This window comes from Dermacentor albipictus, chromosome 1, assembly GCF_038994185.2.
Source record: "Dermacentor albipictus isolate Rhodes 1998 colony chromosome 1, USDA_Dalb.pri_finalv2, whole genome shotgun sequence".
Lineage (NCBI taxonomy): Eukaryota > Metazoa > Arthropoda > Arachnida > Ixodida > Ixodidae > Dermacentor > Dermacentor albipictus.
The window spans coordinates 390,665,398-390,683,232 of NC_091821.1; the positions used below are offsets into that span (position 1 = coordinate 390,665,398).

At 46.3% G+C, this 17,835-nt stretch overlaps 1 protein-coding gene and 1 long non-coding RNA gene across 4 annotated transcripts in view; one reads left to right on the forward strand and one right to left on the reverse strand.

Moving 5' to 3' along the window:
• Positions 1–17,835, forward strand: part of LOC135914277 (uncharacterized) — a 241,449-nt gene that overhangs the window by 185,975 nt on the left and 37,639 nt on the right. The window lies entirely within an intron of this gene.
• LOC135914264 (solute carrier family 22 member 7-like) overlaps positions 3,421–17,835 on the reverse strand; it is a 38,956-nt gene continuing 24,541 nt past the window's right edge. For both annotated transcript variants that reach the window (XM_065447044.1, XM_070532032.1), the window contains 4 exons: positions 14,742–14,851; positions 9,931–10,145; positions 6,108–6,289; positions 3,421–4,352 (listed from right to left, as the gene is read on the reverse strand). In XM_065447044.1, coding sequence (XP_065303116.1) covers positions 4,098–4,352; positions 6,108–6,289; positions 9,931–10,145; positions 14,742–14,851 — 762 coding nt within the window. In that variant the 3' untranslated portion in view covers positions 3,421–4,097. The remainder of the gene's footprint in view (positions 4,353–6,107; positions 6,290–9,930; positions 10,146–14,741; positions 14,852–17,835) is intronic.

A 17,835-nucleotide genomic window follows, 5' to 3' on the forward strand; every position in this document is an offset into this window, starting at 1 on the left:
ATCCGTGTGCTCCGTAGATTCCGCTGCCTCTGCGAGATGCCACAACGAGCCCACTCGCTATCAAAACGCCCTTGAAACTTTGTGCTCGAATGCCTAGGGCTCCTTGAATTATGTGACTCCAGGTGCGTGGGCGTTGACACGAAATCCAGCCTGAGTTCGCAATGTTCACGGCAAAATGTCTTTTCGAGCGTGAAAAAGACATTCTAAACAAAATCCAGAATTATTTCCGGTGCCAGGGGTTGTTTTGGTCGGCGGTGCATGACACTACAAAAAAAAACTGGGGGGGGGGGGGGGGGGGGGCAGGCTGAAGCCCCTTAAGACCCCCCCCCTGGCTACGCCCCTGCTGCTCATTGCCTGTATCCATCACAAAACCAAATAATAATCGTCCGCTACCTATGCATGCGTGGTAGCCCAATTCTAAGCAAATGCAAGAAGTGAAAAATAATGCAAAATCTACACTGAAGGTGTCTAAGTATGCGTAAGCATATCCCCAAATTTCAGTTGGCCCACTGCCAAATTTTAAGTTTGCTTATCCCCAAGTTTAAGTTGGCCAACCCCTAAATTTCAATTTGGCGCACCCCCGAATGTCAGTTGGCCCAACCTCGAATTTCAAGTTGAGCCATCCCTACTAAAACCTTGTCCATGTATTTTCTGAGGAGCCTTATGTATCTCTATGGGCATTCTCTTTCTATGTATTTTTGGGGGGGTTATGTTCCTTATCGTTTATAAAGCTATCTACATTGATACTATTATAAAGATTAAATGTCTTAAATTGACAAATTACGCGTTTTTGTGCCCATGCTAGGCATTACACTTTTCTCGTGACGGGGGTGAGGTACTCTCCAAAGAATGCTTACGCATTAAAAACGCAATGTAGACTAGCTAGTACTCATCACCCGCAACGCCACGGGTATACTTACCGCTATTTTTTATGCGAAGCATATTACGAGAGCTCAACCCAGCTCCTCAGGCGCGGCGGTGTCGCCTTGAATACCACGTGACACCGTGACGTCACGACAGAGGAGAAGTGGCTTTGGCTCAACTCTTGCAAGATGGGCTGGGTGAGAATCGAACCAGGGTCTCCGGAGTGTGAGACGGAGACGCTACCACTGAGCCACGAGTACGATGCTTCAAAGCGGTACAAAAGCGCCTCTAGTGAATGCGGTGTTGCCTTAGAAACGAGCTGTTTCTGAGGCTCAGGCGTGCGTCGCTTGCTCAGGCGCACATTTCGTTGCCGCGCCGAACGCTGCGTTGCTCGACGCTCACCGCGTCCAATACGGGGCGTCCAAGGCGAAGCAGAGTAACGCATGAGTTGTTTCTTCTTCTAGCCGAACCAAATATAGCCAAGCAACAGCAGTTCACCAAGCTAAACAGTGGTTCAACAACTAAAATAAAGGCTAGTATGCTTCGCATCCTGGGCTTAACCTTAGCTAAGCCACAGCCATTTTTTTTTCAGTGCCTACATTCATTGTATATAAGTGGCTGACGCACACACCGAAGTAAGCTCGAAAGAACGCTCCTCTACACGCCACTATTTCGATTTTCAGCGATCCTAACAATCACGAAAAGTGCGATCGAGAGGTTACATTTTCTTACATAATTGTTCACCGCGGAAAGTAGAACCTATAGTGCTGCATTTCCGACTGAATAGCAGTTGACGACGTGCGAGGTTACGGAGCCCGAGCAGAATATTCAGAATGACCACCCCATTTTTCTGCAGCGCACAAACTGACACAGCGAAAACGCTGATGAGCAGGCCGGAAGAATGAAAAAAAATGAAACATTAGGGGACGTTTTGGTACGAGTAATAAGAAAGGCGCCTTACCTTGCGAAGAACACTGTTCTTTGTCGGAACAAAGTTTTTTTGGCCAATGTTATGGAGCCACTACTTCTTGCACAAGCCATCACGCTTTCGTCGTGGTACCATAAAAGCTTCATAACTATCTTCAGGCTTCTTGCTGCAGTTATATGCGCCACAGCATGGAATAGCGCTAGCACAACACCGCAAAAACACAGCGCACAACGTTCGCGGTGCCGAGACAGCCGACCTAAGGAGAAAAATGGCGCCAACGAGCTGTGCGCTATTTCGCGAACGAGTTGTGCGCCAACCTTGCTAAGCGCAAGTTCCGCGCGTTTCCAGAGGCAACGGCAGGAGACCAATCGTCGTGCAGAAAAACGGGCGCGAAACGAGCGCAAGGGTCGAGAAGGAGACGAGGAGGTCGCGCGGTGGCGGCAGTGTTCAAAACAGTAGAGGGCAGAGAATCAAATATCCTCCTTCACACACACTACTTACACAACAGGAAGCAGCCGACTGGAGAAGGCTACAAACCGGAACTTTCTATAATCTACACATACTAAGTAAAATGTACCCGACACAATACAGAAACTCCTGCCCATGGTGCGGAGAAATACCAACTCTTTACCACATAACATGGGAATGTAAGCATAACTACACATTCCATAAACATAAAAACCCGAGTGCGGAGCAATGGGAGGGCCTGCTCACCAGCAGCGAGCTCACCGCCCAAAGGGCAATGGTGCAGCACGCGTGCGAAGTGGCCAGGCTCAGTGGAGCCCTGGAATAGGGGGTGCACCCGTGCTGAAGAGCCAGGCAGCAAGCGCAAGACGGCTCACCGCTAAATCCCTTGATAGAATCAATAAAGTTTTTCTCTCTCTCTCTCAAACAGTGGCGGTACTTTCAAATTATCAAGGTACTTTATCTCAGCAGCGCCTGCGGTGCCGCCTGGACCAGGTTGGGGAGCCTATAGCAAAGTTACGGGCGTTTGATGAGTGGCTGCGCGGCCACCGTGGTTTCTCCCTCGCCTTCGCTACCTTCCCCACAGGGACTCTCTCCTGCTCGCTACACACCCACAACTCCTCTACGTACACGCATGAGCACACGAAAAGAAAGGTTCCTCCATTATCCGTCCATAATAGACTTCCGCGCCCTTAAGCAAGCCAGCGCACCGTATGACATTGGAGAAGAGGCACACACCTGAATTCCCCCAGCATCGAGTGCATTCTCTCGACTCATGTATGCAACTGCGGCTGTTACCTGGGCTTCCGCAAAATGAGGAAACGATGCAGCGCGGCTTACGCTTGGGCGTCGCATTCACCAATGAATATATGTGTTTGACTGGAATAGCTGTTAGCGCCGAGGGCAATGCCTGCGGTGTCGAGAAGACTATAGAACATCGACTATGCTACTGCCCATCTTTTGAAAATGAAAGACATTACCTCTGCCCAGATACAAAACCATTTACATTTAACTAGATCTTGAGACCATGGCGTCGCGTATCGCAATGCGTAATTATGCTTTTTCTTTTGTTATGGTGCCTAATATTTATTTATTTTTACTTGTGATACACTCAAAGCCAAAACATTACATAGGAGAGTAGCAAACAAAAAGACACAAACTGGTAAACAAGTAAATTTTTTTATCAAACGAATCTAATATGTACAACATTAGCTAGCGCATTCTAAAAAGAACAATGAACATGAACTATTAATACAGGAAAAGGAAACAGGTACGGAAGTGGATGCTATTCCTACAATGTTAGCTAAGGCATTTTTAAAGTAGTTATGGTTTGGAATCATTATAATTTTCCTGCGTACAGTCAACAGAAACACATTGAAGGTATCAAATAGAAAGGAAGTTCGTTCTGCAATATGGGGCCCCATAACGTAAAACTACTCCAATCTGTATTTATTCCAATCTCCTGACGTCAAATTTTAACCACAGACATAAGCATCGGGCGTTGTTTGAGTGAGTGAGTGAGTGAGTGAGTGAGTGAGTGAGTGAGTGAGTGAGTGAGTGAGTGAGTGAGTGAGTGAGTGAGTGAGTGAGTGAGTGAGTGAGTGAGTGAGTGAGTGAGTGAGTGAGTGAGTGAGTGAGTGAGTGAGTGAGTGAGTGAGTGAGTGAGTGAGTGAGTGAGTGAGTGAGTGAGTGAGTGAGTGAGTGAGTGAGTGAGTGAGTGAGTGAGTGAGTGAGTGAGTGAGTGAGTGAGTGAGTGAGTGAGTGAGTGAGTGAGAGGTGATTGTGGCAGTAACGACCGCTGCGTTATCTCATATGGCATGCTGTTTGCTTTATCTGCAGACTACGCCATGCTTTCGAGTTCGTTCTTGTAAGCATGATTCTCATGGCGACGGCACTGTCCATTTCGGCGACTGTGCTGCCTTTTGGCCGATAAGGTGCAGAAGCAGATACCTCTATCCACGGCCAGAGACTCGCCGTCATCGAGCGTCTGTGGCAACGCCAAGTGCACTGTCTCTGGAAGAAAGAACACGAGCACAGACGCTGCCAGCGAGACGGCACCCATCACTGTCACTGGAAGGCAGCGGTCCCGTTCTGCCTGCGATCGTTGGGGAGAAGAAGAATCAACGAATGGAATGTTGCATTATAGCAATCATTTATATAAATCTTACCCCGAGCAGAAGGCGTTTGGAGGATACATGCATACTTTATTAGCGGTGATTTACCTGTAGACACAGCACACAAGCAGCAACGAACAGCAAAGGCTGGCAAGCAACGCAGTTTTTATGTCGTGGTGATTTTTTTAGCAGCTTTGCTGTTGCCGATTTAGTTTTCTGCAAAAACGTGTCTATATCGAAGCAAGTACCCCTCTTGCGCCTTTTCAGCAACAGAAGAATTCTAACGGAAGGCTCGGAGACCAACAAACGAAACTTTTTCGCAAGCAGAATTTATTTTTCGCAGAAGCTCACAGAACATTCGTAAAATTTTAGTGCGAGTCCAACTTCGTAAACATTAGGAAAAATTCGGGAGAGCTTGTAGGTATGTACAGTTTGTGGATAAGCGGGCAACCAAATAGTTACCAACATTCAAGTAAATCAATCACCCGAAATCCGGCAATTTTTAACAAATTGGATGGTGGAGCAGGAATGCTCGAACTAAACCCGCCCAATGATTGAAAAACGCTACACGTGGAGGTGGCTCGATAACTACATGGCGATCTGCTGCCGCGTCTATGCGAGCGCGAAATGCTAAAACGATCACGGGACATGCTACGCAGAACACGCTGTATGTGTGAATGCCGCTATTTCAGGAACTGCTGGTGAGATGGGAAACGATGCAACTATGCTCATGTTCGCTAAATTGTGTCAAAGGTCCTATTACTACCCCGACAGGCAACTTCCTGTGGGGTACAAGTTGTTCACATAGCAGTAGCGTCCAAGAATCTGTCGTTCAATATATTAAGTTTTCAATGTACAGTTCTCAGGAGGCTAGACGAGATGTGGATTCTGACGTAGATCTTAGTGTCGGTACATATGTGATGATGTTAAATTATACGTAATGTATCTTCAAAGTCTTCATCACTATTTGTTTCTTTTCGAAATAGTCACTATTTTACTCGAATTTTGTTTTCTAGTATCCCGCACTTCTCGTATTTTTCCTGATGAATTAAATACCCTCTTCTGACGGACTGCGATCCCTTCGCATGCCCACCTAAGTACAGTAAACATACTGCATCGGGAATTGTAGGGAATCTTATATATATATATATATATATATATATATATATATATATATATATATATATATATATATATATATATATATATATATATATATATATATATATATATATATATATATATAACGTACGAATGGACGGGATCTCCGCGATAGACAACTAGACAACGCACTCACCCTGAGCACACTGATCACACCTGCCTATCTAACCATGACTGTTACAAAACGTACGGAACCACACGTCCGCTTTTATGCCTCATGAAAAGCGTACATCCTTTCTACACTAGGTCGGCTTCGCCTTATGCCGCACTTGCCAGTCACGAACCAAAGTCTCTCAAGAAACGGGAAAAGTTGTTACTCGTATTTCCGTTTATATCTCGTTAGCCTCGTTTGCTCTAATGCGTCATTTGTCGCACCATGGAGGACCTGGAATCGGTTATCAAATCCAGTTATTACAGTTCCAATGTCACGCGCGCGTCTGTATACCGGCCGACCGTCATCTGCCTTCATGCACGCGCACGCGCGCTCACCGTCCCATCAACTTTTGCGACAGCCTCACGTCTTCTAGAGTATAATTCTAACGTCGCCATGGCCCAGCGCGCCGTCACAATCTCACCAGTGCCGCCACTTGCATGCCCACGAGTCCACCGAGGTCCCCTATGAAGCGCTGGAGCTGCACTGCTCTCCCGCGGACCACGGTAGGGAAGACCTCTGATGCCACCTGGTACGTGATGGCGTAGCTACCGGCGATCGAAGCGATGCCCAGACCAGCCATCGCCATTGTCCAAGCGCCCGAACCTGAAAAGTGGACGTGGACGCCAGTGCCATTTGGCTGCCGAGGTGGTAGGCCGCTGCAGTGGCGTTAGGAAGCAGTGTCGAGGTCGTAACTAACGTCACATTGATTTTGTAAAAGTGTGTTGCCCACACTGAATGTTTTGCGTGTGACAAGTTCGCGCGTAGGAAACATAGCCTAATAAAGAGGATGTCAAAACACGTTAAAACGGTTCCGTCTAGTACACTGATTCAGCGAGCACTGTATTTCACCTAGACTCCCATTCGCGCAATTTCATCCATTCATGTAATGGCTCGAATGCGTCTTAACGCACCCGTTGAAGGCCACAAGATTATCCAATGTTTGTCAAACATTACCACATTATCCGTACAGGGCCGTCACACCTTGGTTAACGCCGTCATCCTGGTTAACTTCCTGTGCTAAGACCCGTGTAATGTTTTCTTTGAAGAGAGGGAGAGATCAAATCAAAGGAATAAATGCAGGTTAACCAGAGGAAAATGATACGTGTAGAAGCAAACATAAATGAATATGTCAAGGGTAAAAGGGACGCCGACCAAAAACATTAAAAGAAAAGAAACCAAGACGTTTCAGCTCCCGTACGGGGGCCTTGTTGGCAATGTGACAGTTAAAAGCGCGAAATATTTTCGAACATCGAGAAACCAGACATAGTTTCTGTAATTCTCTGTTACATATCTCTTCTTTTGCAGAACCTGCAGAATCATATGAATGTACTGGCACCAATATAGCACAACTTCCCGTTCGGCGTGCGCGGCAGTGTAGCGACGTTTCAGCTCCCGTACGGGGGCCTTGTTGGCAATGTGACAGTTTGGCCATACGCCTGGCCATGATTAATGAAATCAGGAGTTCAACGAAAACTCGTTGAACTCCTGAACATTAGAACATTTGCGAACGCCTATGAACATAAGTGAGCCATAGCTTACATGTACAAATGATGAAACAGGCGATGCTTTATACATGCCGCGTACGATAGGGTCACCGCTACAGTGCTACTATTTGGGCGTACGCAACGCTTCAATGTTGCATCTGGAGATATCTATCGGTTCGTCGGAAGACACCACCGCTCTCAGGCGGCACGACTTGTTTTCGAGGCTATTGTGAAAAGAAAGGCGTCACCTACTTACTGGCCCAAATAAGAGACACGAGGAGTGTCTGGTATACGGGAGCAGTCACTTCTGTGTTTCGCACGCATTCCAAGGTCCAGGAATGCAAGCTTCTTCGGTATGGAGAACTTGGCTACGGAATCGACTAATGCACGACGCTCGGTTCAGTGCAAGTTAACGCTTCAATTTACTTCTTTTTGCATTTCCTGCGGTCTTGCCACAGATGCTTCTGGTCGCACCCAATAAAAGCGCGAAATATTTTCGAACATCGAGAAACCAGACATAGTTTCTGTAATTCTCTGTTACACATCTCTTCTTTTGCAGAACCTGCAGAATCATATGAATGTACTGGCACCAATATAGCACAACTTCCCGTTCGGCGTGCGCGGCAGTGTAGCGACACGCAGCCAGACTCGTTGCACCAATCCGCAGGTTGTGCGTGAGAGAGAGAGACAGATGGCACGAAAGAGAATGAGTCTAATTAATTATGGGGTTTTACGTGCCAAAACAACTTTCTGATATGAGGCACGCCGTAGTGGAGGACTCCGAAAATATTGACCACCTGGGGTACTTTAACGTGCACCTAAATCTAAGTACACGGGTGTTTTCGCATTTAGCCCCCATCGAAATTGGGCCGCCGTGGCCGGGATTCGATCCCGCGAAGTCGTGCTCAGCAGCTTAACACCATAGCCACTGAGCAACCATGGCAGATGAGAATGAGTTTAAGCTCTGCATTTACCTGCATTAAAATTTTCAACTAAGAAATGCGATGCGCCACCGGCGCAAATTCCGTGTAAACGCTGAAGACCGCTTTGGCCTACGCACTGCTCTACATATCTAATGAGCCAGAAGCCACCTGAGCGAATTTATTATATTTATACACCGGTGAATCGTACTTAAAGTGACAAATTTTGGTCGGAGAAGAGGGGAGAGCTATTATGCTATACCCTCCTATTCTGCAGAATGAGAACCGTTGCATTAAAATTATCATGTTCAGAGCAAGGAAAATGCACTGAATTGCAGTCTTAGCATATGTAGTTTGGGACGCGTGAAATCGTCGATCATAGCTAAGGAGTCGTTGTCGTGGATGCCTGACTGAAACTGGTTTTAAAAGCTTTCCTACTCGCGCCGCCCCCTCCCCCACCTAAGAAACTCACAGTCACTTAAGTATCCTTACATCATTTGAATGCAAAACCATTATGACATCCCTAATTAAGTGCTTACGTCCACGATGAAGACATCATACCTTGTCACGTGTAGTTCCCAACTCGACCTTAATCCAACTTAATCCAGCTTGCTCTAATTTTACGAACGTTAACCAACCTTAATCCACTTTAATTCAACTTATATAGCCAACTTTATTCCACCATAATACACCTTAATACACCTAGATCTAATTTGTACCAACCTTAATCCACCGCACTCTAGTTTGTACCAACTTTAATCCATTTTATCGTGCCTTAATTCACTTTGCATTAATTTGTGCCGACCAGAATCCACCTTAATCCATTCTAACGTCACATTCAGATGGCTGCGACGAGACGTGTGCAATGACGCACGCATTACGCACACCTTTAGTCAGCCAGAACCGTGTAGCCACCGTGGCGTCGCGGAAGCGTGCTCATCTCGCACGGCAGAGGCCCGGCGCTCGATTCCCACCCAACCCCAAATGTACCAAATTTTCTTTGCAAAGTCATCAATGTAGTACTTTGTTTAGAGGAACCTCACTGACCAGCTTGACGTCAACCCGAGCATTTTTGGACGGGTTTTTTGGACGGGCTTTTACAGTGATTCGAAATCCGCTATAAAGTGTTTTGATAAAGGCTACGTAGCTGGTGTTGCAGCGAAACTTTTTGAAAGCATTGGGATTATGAGAACTGAAATTCGATGGTTTCCTGCGCATATGGGAAAAGTGGGCGAGACTCGGATAAACCTCAATGAGGTTGCTCATGACTTGGCACGAGGACTTGCTAACCGTGACAGTCACAACCGAGCCGTTCACCATCAAGCCAGGGAATCTAGAGATCATTTAATAACATACAATGACATTACCAAACACTACTATTTAGGACGCAGGCAATTCCCATTGCCACATTCAAAACTGAACAGGGCTCAGGCAGTCTCACTGCGCTTATTGCAAACAGGTACATATCCCACACCGTACACCATCAATAAAATATATCCAGAGAGGGAGATTAGGATGGACTGCAACGATTGTAATGGCATCATTGGAATCATACGCATGCTGGCGGGGTGCCCCGCGACTCTCCCCAATCTCACTGAAGAATGGACACAGTGGGAGAAAAGGATTGAAAGCCCATTGTTTCAGGACCAACTAAGGGCCGTCCAGAGGGTCCATGAGGTCGCTGAAAGGCTTGGCCTGACAGTGCCAACGTGGGAGCGGCCCGCCTTGACTTAAGGAGTCGAGCCTCCGGACCTCATTCGAATAAATGTTTTCACACACACACCGCCTTGAGACAGCGCTCGAAATGAACGCATGAAATATTCTAAAGCGCCTAACCCACCTGTACGTGCGAGGCCCATGGTGATGCAAGCGGCGCCTCCGATTGCCAGAAAGACCGTGTTAGGCCAACGACGGCCCAGCACGTCCAGAGTGAGGATGCAGAAGACGTTCACCGGAAACTCGAAGGCCATGGCGATCGAATAAGTTGTGTAAATATTGAGGTCGAGCCTCCCCAGCTCAAGGATGCAGCCATTGTAGCAGAGGCATATGCAGAACCTGCAGCGGGGTACGAGGCAGAGGAACGGCGTGTTTCTTTACTGTTCGTGTAATGTTCCATTGTAATGTTTGTTGCACGGGCGAGACTGCAGCACACTCTGGAGCACTCTCGTGCCCTCTACTTGCGGGCCACTGGTTCGAGGAAGGAACCATCTTTATCGCACTCATGTGTAATCATCGTCGTTGTCATCACCAGCCTGTTCGTGTTCCCTGCAGGCCTCTGCCAGCGATCTCCAATTTTGCCATGTCTTGAGTTAGCTGACCCGATATGATTAAAAACTATCAGCCCAAGCACTCTGTATAGATGGTTAACCACCAAAGCCGAAACGTGCGGCCTCGGTGTTTATTACTGGGCACGGTGTAAGAATGGGCTTACACCATGTTACTGGGTAAACCCCGACAGTTCAATAAAGTCTTTCTCAATTATTGGTTACGTCTTTGTGCTTCTTAATGACGTTACACAAACGTTTCGCTGCGATGGAGAGAACGACGTCAGTGGCGCTATGCCCGCAGTCCACCGTTGTCGCTTGCGTTCGATGTATTGAGTTTGTTCGGTGGCTTGGTTAGCAGCATCCGCCCGGCATTCCCGCTTGCTATTCTTCAGAAGTAAATTGCTTCACAATTAAATCTGTCCGTCACGTAAGACAACGAATGGCTCATACCCCCTTAAGCTTTGGCTCATACCCCCGTAAACGTGGCCTCCCCATTACGACGACAGAAGTGAAACTCTGCAGTGCAATGACGAGTGGTAACGGAGCCATCTATGGAAGAAGAGGACGGCGACGACGAACGCTAGAGAAGTGGCACGAGTGCGTTCGCGCGGTAGCTCCGAGGGGCGACAACGAGCCAGCTATGGAAGACGACGCCGACGCTCAAGCGATTGCTGCTGATGATAGCTTTTCTACACATGGACACGATATTGGAGAAGCTAGCCGTTAACAGCTTTCCTGTAAAAATTAATTAAATTAGGGGTTTGACGTGCCAAAACCACGATCTGATTATTGAGCACGCCGTAGTGGGGGACTCCGGAAATTCGCACCACCTGGGGTACTTTAACGTGCACCTAAATCTAAGTACGACGAGTGTTTTCGCGTTTCGCCCCCATCCAAATGCAGCCGCCGTGGCCGGAATTCAATCCCGTGACCTCGTGCTTAGCAACCCAGTACCATAACCTAATACATTACAATCTCCTAAATTCATTATACCACCGAATTTTTTGGCGTCCCCGAGTACGCTTTCCTTCTCTTGGCGCCCGCTCTATTATAGAGCACCGCTTATCTGCCCTAGGTATTACATGGCCTGTCCAATTTGATTTATTGATCTTAATGTGATTAGAATATCGGCTACTGCTGTCTTCCTGTACTTTAACGTTACGCCTATATTTTGTTGCTGTTGTTGTTGTTATTGTTCTTGTTTTATCGAGCATTGCGTGGTCCTTAAATTTGTATCAAGCTTTTCCGTTAACCTCCAAGTTCTTGCTCTATATGTTACTAGAAGTAGGATGCGACCATTTCACACATTTCTCTTCAAGGATAGCGATAAGCTGCCGCTCATAACTTGATAACGCCTGCCATACGTTCTCCAACCAATTTTTATTTTGTAAATGCCTTTCTTGTGGTATAAATTCCCTTTGAGTAATTGGCCTAGTTAACTGTAGCCTTGCACAGCTTCTAGAGGCTGATGGCCAATCACGAATTTTCATTCTCTTGCCAGGCTATTGAACGTAGCCTTTGTCATCTACATATTTATATTCAACCCTACTGTTGCACTTTGCCAGCTAAGGTCCTCAATAATTTGTTCCAAATTATATACATCATTGCTGAACAAGATAACCCGCCTTATATAGCCGGCTGAAACCTATAAGAGCGAGAAGCACACCTGGCCAACTTGAAAATAATCGCCAACATTCTTAAATGCAAGAGGGTCTAGATTTGCAAATGCTCCACCCAAGTGACACTTGTCAAAAGCGTTAGACGCTTCATGCCAGACTAATATAAAAACTAGATGTTAGTGGACTTCATTTATGTCAGAAACGCGACAGGAGACACACAGACAAGGTCAATGCAAATGATGCACTTGAACAGGGCGCGTTGGCCAAGGCTGCGCACTATCCATCCCACTGCTAACGAGCTTGCCCACTCGGCTCGACGTTCGCTAGCCCAGTAACGAAAAAAGTGTAGGGGAGTTGGAACACGTTGCTTCTCGATATTCAATGCGCCGCGCACAAGCCTGAACGTGGATCCTGTCAATCGCGTGTTAGCTTCAAAACTTTAAGTCTGGGCTCTGCAGGACAGGGCCGCAGGAGACAACATAAACACAAGCACTTGTGATGTTTTTATCGTCTCTTCCATCCGTATTTAACGAGTACCCAGTCTTTCTATATGCACATGTGCCAGCTAAGCCGACAAGAGGTCCTAATGAAAGACATACCTAGATGCGTAAGCGTGTTTCGAGACTCGAGAGAAGTGATATGCGAAAACACCGACTTCTGCTGTCGTTGTGTTCAGGCACACCACATATCTATAAGATTTTATAACCGCCAGCGCTACAGGAACATGCGTAATTTCACATTTATTTGTCTTTTAGTCTCAAGCTTGTGCATGTCACAATCAACATTATCAGCCTACATTTATGTCCACTGCCAGCTGCAAGGCCTCTCCCAGCGATCTCCTATTATCCCTGTACTACGGTAGCTAATTACAAGATATTCCTGCACATTTCCTAATTTCGTCATACCACCTAATTCTCTCCTGTCTTCAAATGCGCTTCCTTTCCCTTGGCACCCGCTCCGTAGGTCCAAAAAACCACCGGTTATCTGCCCTACGCATTATGTGGCCTGCCCATATCGGCTGCGCACGTTAGCTCTTTGATCTACACCGCTCTCTTCCCGTCTCTTAACGTTACGCTTAAATCGTTCGTTCCATCGCTGGCTGCGCAGTCCTTAACTTGTTCTCAGGTTTCTTTGTTAACCTCCAAGTTTCTGCCCCATATGCTGTGCCAGTAGGATGCATGATCGTACGCTTTCATTTTTTTTTTTTCGAAAATATAGTGACAGTCTCCCGCTCTTGACTTGGCAAAGCGTGGAGCATGTGCTCCAACGCATTTTTATTCTGCTGTAAATTTCCATCTCGTAATCAGGGTCTCCTGTTCACCAAGATAAACATACGTGTTTAGTAACCCTCTATGCCCACTGCCGGTCAGGAGGACATGACAAGTACGCATACGTGCTAGCCCTCTATATTGATTTACTGAGCAAACAAGAACATTATTAAGTAATGCAGGTCGTTTTACATGCTGCTAGCAACTACTACTTGCGCTTCGAAGTATTATCTGGCTTCCAAAAAGGGCTCAGAGAAAATTTATGAAGCATGCCCGTATCCGTTCTGATGTGATCACATAAATACGCCATGAATGCCGAAGCGAATGACTAACAAGTTTTCAAAAGATGACAAAGGAACATGCCTCAAGTGCTTGGCTCCTGTGAAAATGTCAGATGCTCGACAGCTGCTTTGGATGTGGCCTGGAACGCCAGTGAGGAGACTTAAAGAATCATGAAAGGCTGCAACGAAGCCAGAGCTACCTAAAAACTACGATTTGTTTGTGATCAGAAAGCTTACTAAGACACTGCTTCAGTTCTTGCGTGACGCGAAGTTCGAAGCTTTTATTCAACGTTCTTTTATGCGTATTGCCTACGGCAAAATCCTGACCAAAAAAAAAAGAAAGTAAAAAGGATGTCCCAGGAAACGTTAGCCAAGTAGTTAAGAAAATACTTGCACAACGTACGATTATGAGACCTACGGTTTCCGGTCATAAGTCCTCTTCCGCCACCACGAATGTATTTTTTTACAAGTTACCCGGCTAATTAGAGAAGAATATTTTTAATCGATATTTTTTAATTCAGAGCATTGCTCTCGATAGGAAAACTGTTACTGCGTCTTAAAACAACCAATTCAGTCGATTTCAGCGAACTATGCCCTGCGTAATGATTATTATTATCTTGTTTCTTGAGCTCGCAGTACGCGTAGCGCCCGAAATACGAAAATTGTCGCGTGATTTCGCACCACGACGTCAGTGTTTCTAAAAGTGACTGGACACCAATGACCATGTTTCTTTACTCACCGCTTTGGTAGCCATAACATCGTCATTCTACTGCGGAATAATAACCATTCTTTAATAACGTCGCATATCGTTCAGTGCTTCTCGGTTATACAGCAACTCTCATGCAGGTACAGTTTACTGTAACATGTCCTAGTTCTACGCCATCTACTTGGGTTTTTCCGAAACCTTTTAGTAACGTAAAATAATAAATAGGCATTCCTTATGAGCATCCCCATACCCGACATTGAATATGCCCTTTCTGCATTTTCTGAATATAAATACCCGTTCCTCCTGAAAACTCTGTAAAAAGGCGAACGAGTATGTTGCTGACAGCAAATCAAAAGGAATGAAATGTGTAGCCGTCAAACCACGTCACTCTTCTAGAAGTGACTGGTGTAAAGAAACAAATAACAGGCTTGTTTTAGCTCCTACGAGCCAACATGGTGAGATGAAATTCGTCATTTGGGCGAACAGCATTCGTAAGGATTCAAGGCTCACCATGCTGCGTAAATCAGCAAGGTTCTTCGTCGAAGCCGGGGCCGCTTCAGCATGGCTTTAGTGCTTTCCCAAAAGCTCAGGTTGTCCCTGGTCATGCCATTGTCGCCGCCCTGCAAATGCAGGCCAGTCAAGTTGCGTGAGGCCGTTTCTAGTACTTGAAAAGGGCGCGGGAGATTTCGGGGAGGGGAGTGGGGCAGACTGAACATATTCCCGCCTAGTAGGTTACACCATATCCATGTTTACATGGTGTAATTTAAGTGCAAACAAAAATGAAATTTGCACGTACGTGACTATTTCACATCATTATGCTGCAGTGTATACCATCCTATTGATGCGCGCCACCACTAAATACCACAAGAATTGTTCGCACCGAGGGCTCGAGAGGGAAATTCCCATTGTGCACAAGAAAAAAAAAGGAATAAAAACGGGCTACGTATTGCAAGCCCTGAGGATGAACCTTCTTTTCACAGTGATCAGTCATTTAGTAGACAATATTCTGAAAGAGGGCCAGTTTATCCTCTGTGTTTAGTATAACAAGAGGTCTCCTGTTCAAGCGGCAAATGAAAAAAAAAAAAACGAGGGTAGCAGGGGCCACCAGATTTGTTGCAATCTGCGACTACGAGGTCCTGCAATGAACTCAGAATAACCAACGCACCCCCGTGCCTGGAGACGCATACGGAACCAACGCAGCGGGCAAATATTATTTGTCTCCTTTGTCGCAAAATGCTATAATATTGGTCCATTTGGCAGCCGTCGAGGTCTTTCCTGCAAGGACAGTCATTACCCTTTTAACATCGTGAACTAACTAGATAGCAGATATGATTCTGTTTGTTCTAGAAAAGGAAACAAGAAACTAGCCTTGCAGCTCTCCGCCACACGTTCAGCGATATTTTGTGCTTTTTAGAAGAATATAAATGATCGCTCAATGCTGAGGAGGTGCGCCAGTGTTAGTAATAAATTCTGACTCCTATATATGCTTACTTAACTGTGGTAGCAGTCCTGATAGCAATAGATATCGTTATGGCAAAAGCTGTCGACGTTGGAGTCGCCGTGCTTTCCTCTGCTATCGACGGCGCATGTGAGGCCCACAAAGGTCGAGACTTAGAAGGCCTTGAAAGAAGTGTGACGCGTTTGGCTGCAAAAGCGACGAAGCCAAGAGGACGCACTGTCCCGCTCTGCTCAGCCGACTCTGCCGGGGCAAAGACAGTGTTTCGCTTCGGCTGTTTGCATGAGCTTTCTGAGCACACACGTAAGCGTCCCTGTTGAGGAGCCGTGCGTGTACCCCACCTGTGACGCACGCACTGGTCTGGGCGGAACGTGTAGTAAATGTCAAGCTAAATCTATCCAATCATTTGATTGGGCGCCGACAAACACTGGTGGTTTTCCGTTGTCCTCATCTCGCGCACTTTCGAGGTGGGACACCTGTCCCGCAGCCGCAGCCATAACTCATCGCGTCAGCGCTGTGACACAGTTGCTAGTTTCTGCCAGGCCCCGCTGCGCCGCAGCAGTTGGCTCTCTCGCCTGCTGTGTCGTTCGATGTCGTGACACGCTTGCTGGTTCTGGCAGAGCGCAGTTCCTGCAGTCCACCCCCTCACCCCCCCCCCCCTTTAGACGTGTCCAATACTTTCAGTGACGGAAGAGCAAAGCAGCCAATGAGCTGTGAGCTACATATATATATTTTTCAGTCAAGAATTACACTGTGAAACTAGGCGACAGTTGTTTTCGCAGAAAGAAAGCTAGGAGCGGATCTCGATAATATTATTTCGTTTTTTATGCGTCGGTGTTTGCCCTTACGGTTCCTGCGGGCGGCTCAGCGACACCCGAAAGTCTTGGGCAGCAGTCGTGCTGTCGGGCGCTTGGTTACGACGACCGCGACGATAGCCAAGTCAGGACGCGCTCAGTAATAGTGCCCCTCCTCTATCCCTAGACGAAACCGGGAGACTTGCGGCAAGGAAAATGCAAAAAAAAATCTGCTCCCTCACAAACTAGTTCTAAGCTGTTGTGTGCTGAAAAGATTTGCTTACCTCATTAGTGAGCCCGGTTCAATGCTGCGTATTTAACACCAAGAAACGGAAATCGAGAATATTGTATTTTGTTTTCCCTAAGGCTTTTCATGATTGTGAGGCGAGTAAGGTTTTTATGCAAAGTATTAGAGCAAGCTTTTTTAACATGAACCGTACTTTTTAATCACTCATGCCTTTGTGTGTTGCCCAAGTTTTAGGGGTATTTACTTGTCTATGTCCTAATCGTTCTTTCTGATGTAAACAATCTAAGTTTCAGTTATTCTATTCATTGGCTGAATAGAATAGTACAATAGAATAGAACCCGGGAAAGAAGCTTGACTTGCAGAACCTCAGGCACACATCTTTAACCTCCTGCTTAGGCAAAGTGCTGGAGCACGTAATTCTAAGCAGGCTACAGAGCCACATGGATGACAGGAATTACTTCCCGCACACCACGATAGGCTTTAGGGCAAATCTATCAGCACAAGACATCATGCTAATACCTTCAGAAGAGGTTTTATACCATATTCACAGGAAAAAAACTAGAGCTGTCCTAACCCCAGATCTAACAAAAGCCTTTAACAACATTAAACATGAGGCATTCATGCTTGCATTGGAGAAACTCAATGTCGGGCACAAAGCATACAACTTTATCAAAGCCTTCCTCTCCAGCAGGACTGCCGAACTCCAGCTAGGCTCCGTCACACGTCTGAAGAAAAAGTTTTTCCTCCTCCTCAATTATTCTGCTGCTACGTACTTACATCAAAACTTGGGGTAAGAACCGGGCTATATAAAGAACAATTGTAAAGAAACTTTAGGGTATTGTAAGAAATTACCGGTCAGCTTTTCTCAGCGGAATAGAAGAATTTAATTTTTCATAGCGTGCATATTTATACCATGTTAAATAGAGGTTCCCGATGCGCTGTAAACTTATTCAGCATTCCATAGGATATATAACTGCTATCCGTACACACGCGCAAGCACAGAAAAAAAAGAAGGAAATGCGCATATCCGGCGCCCATTTTGGAATCTAGTATGTGAAGCGAAGCTTTCGTGAAGCGGGTAATGAAATGCTATAAATGCGCCTATTT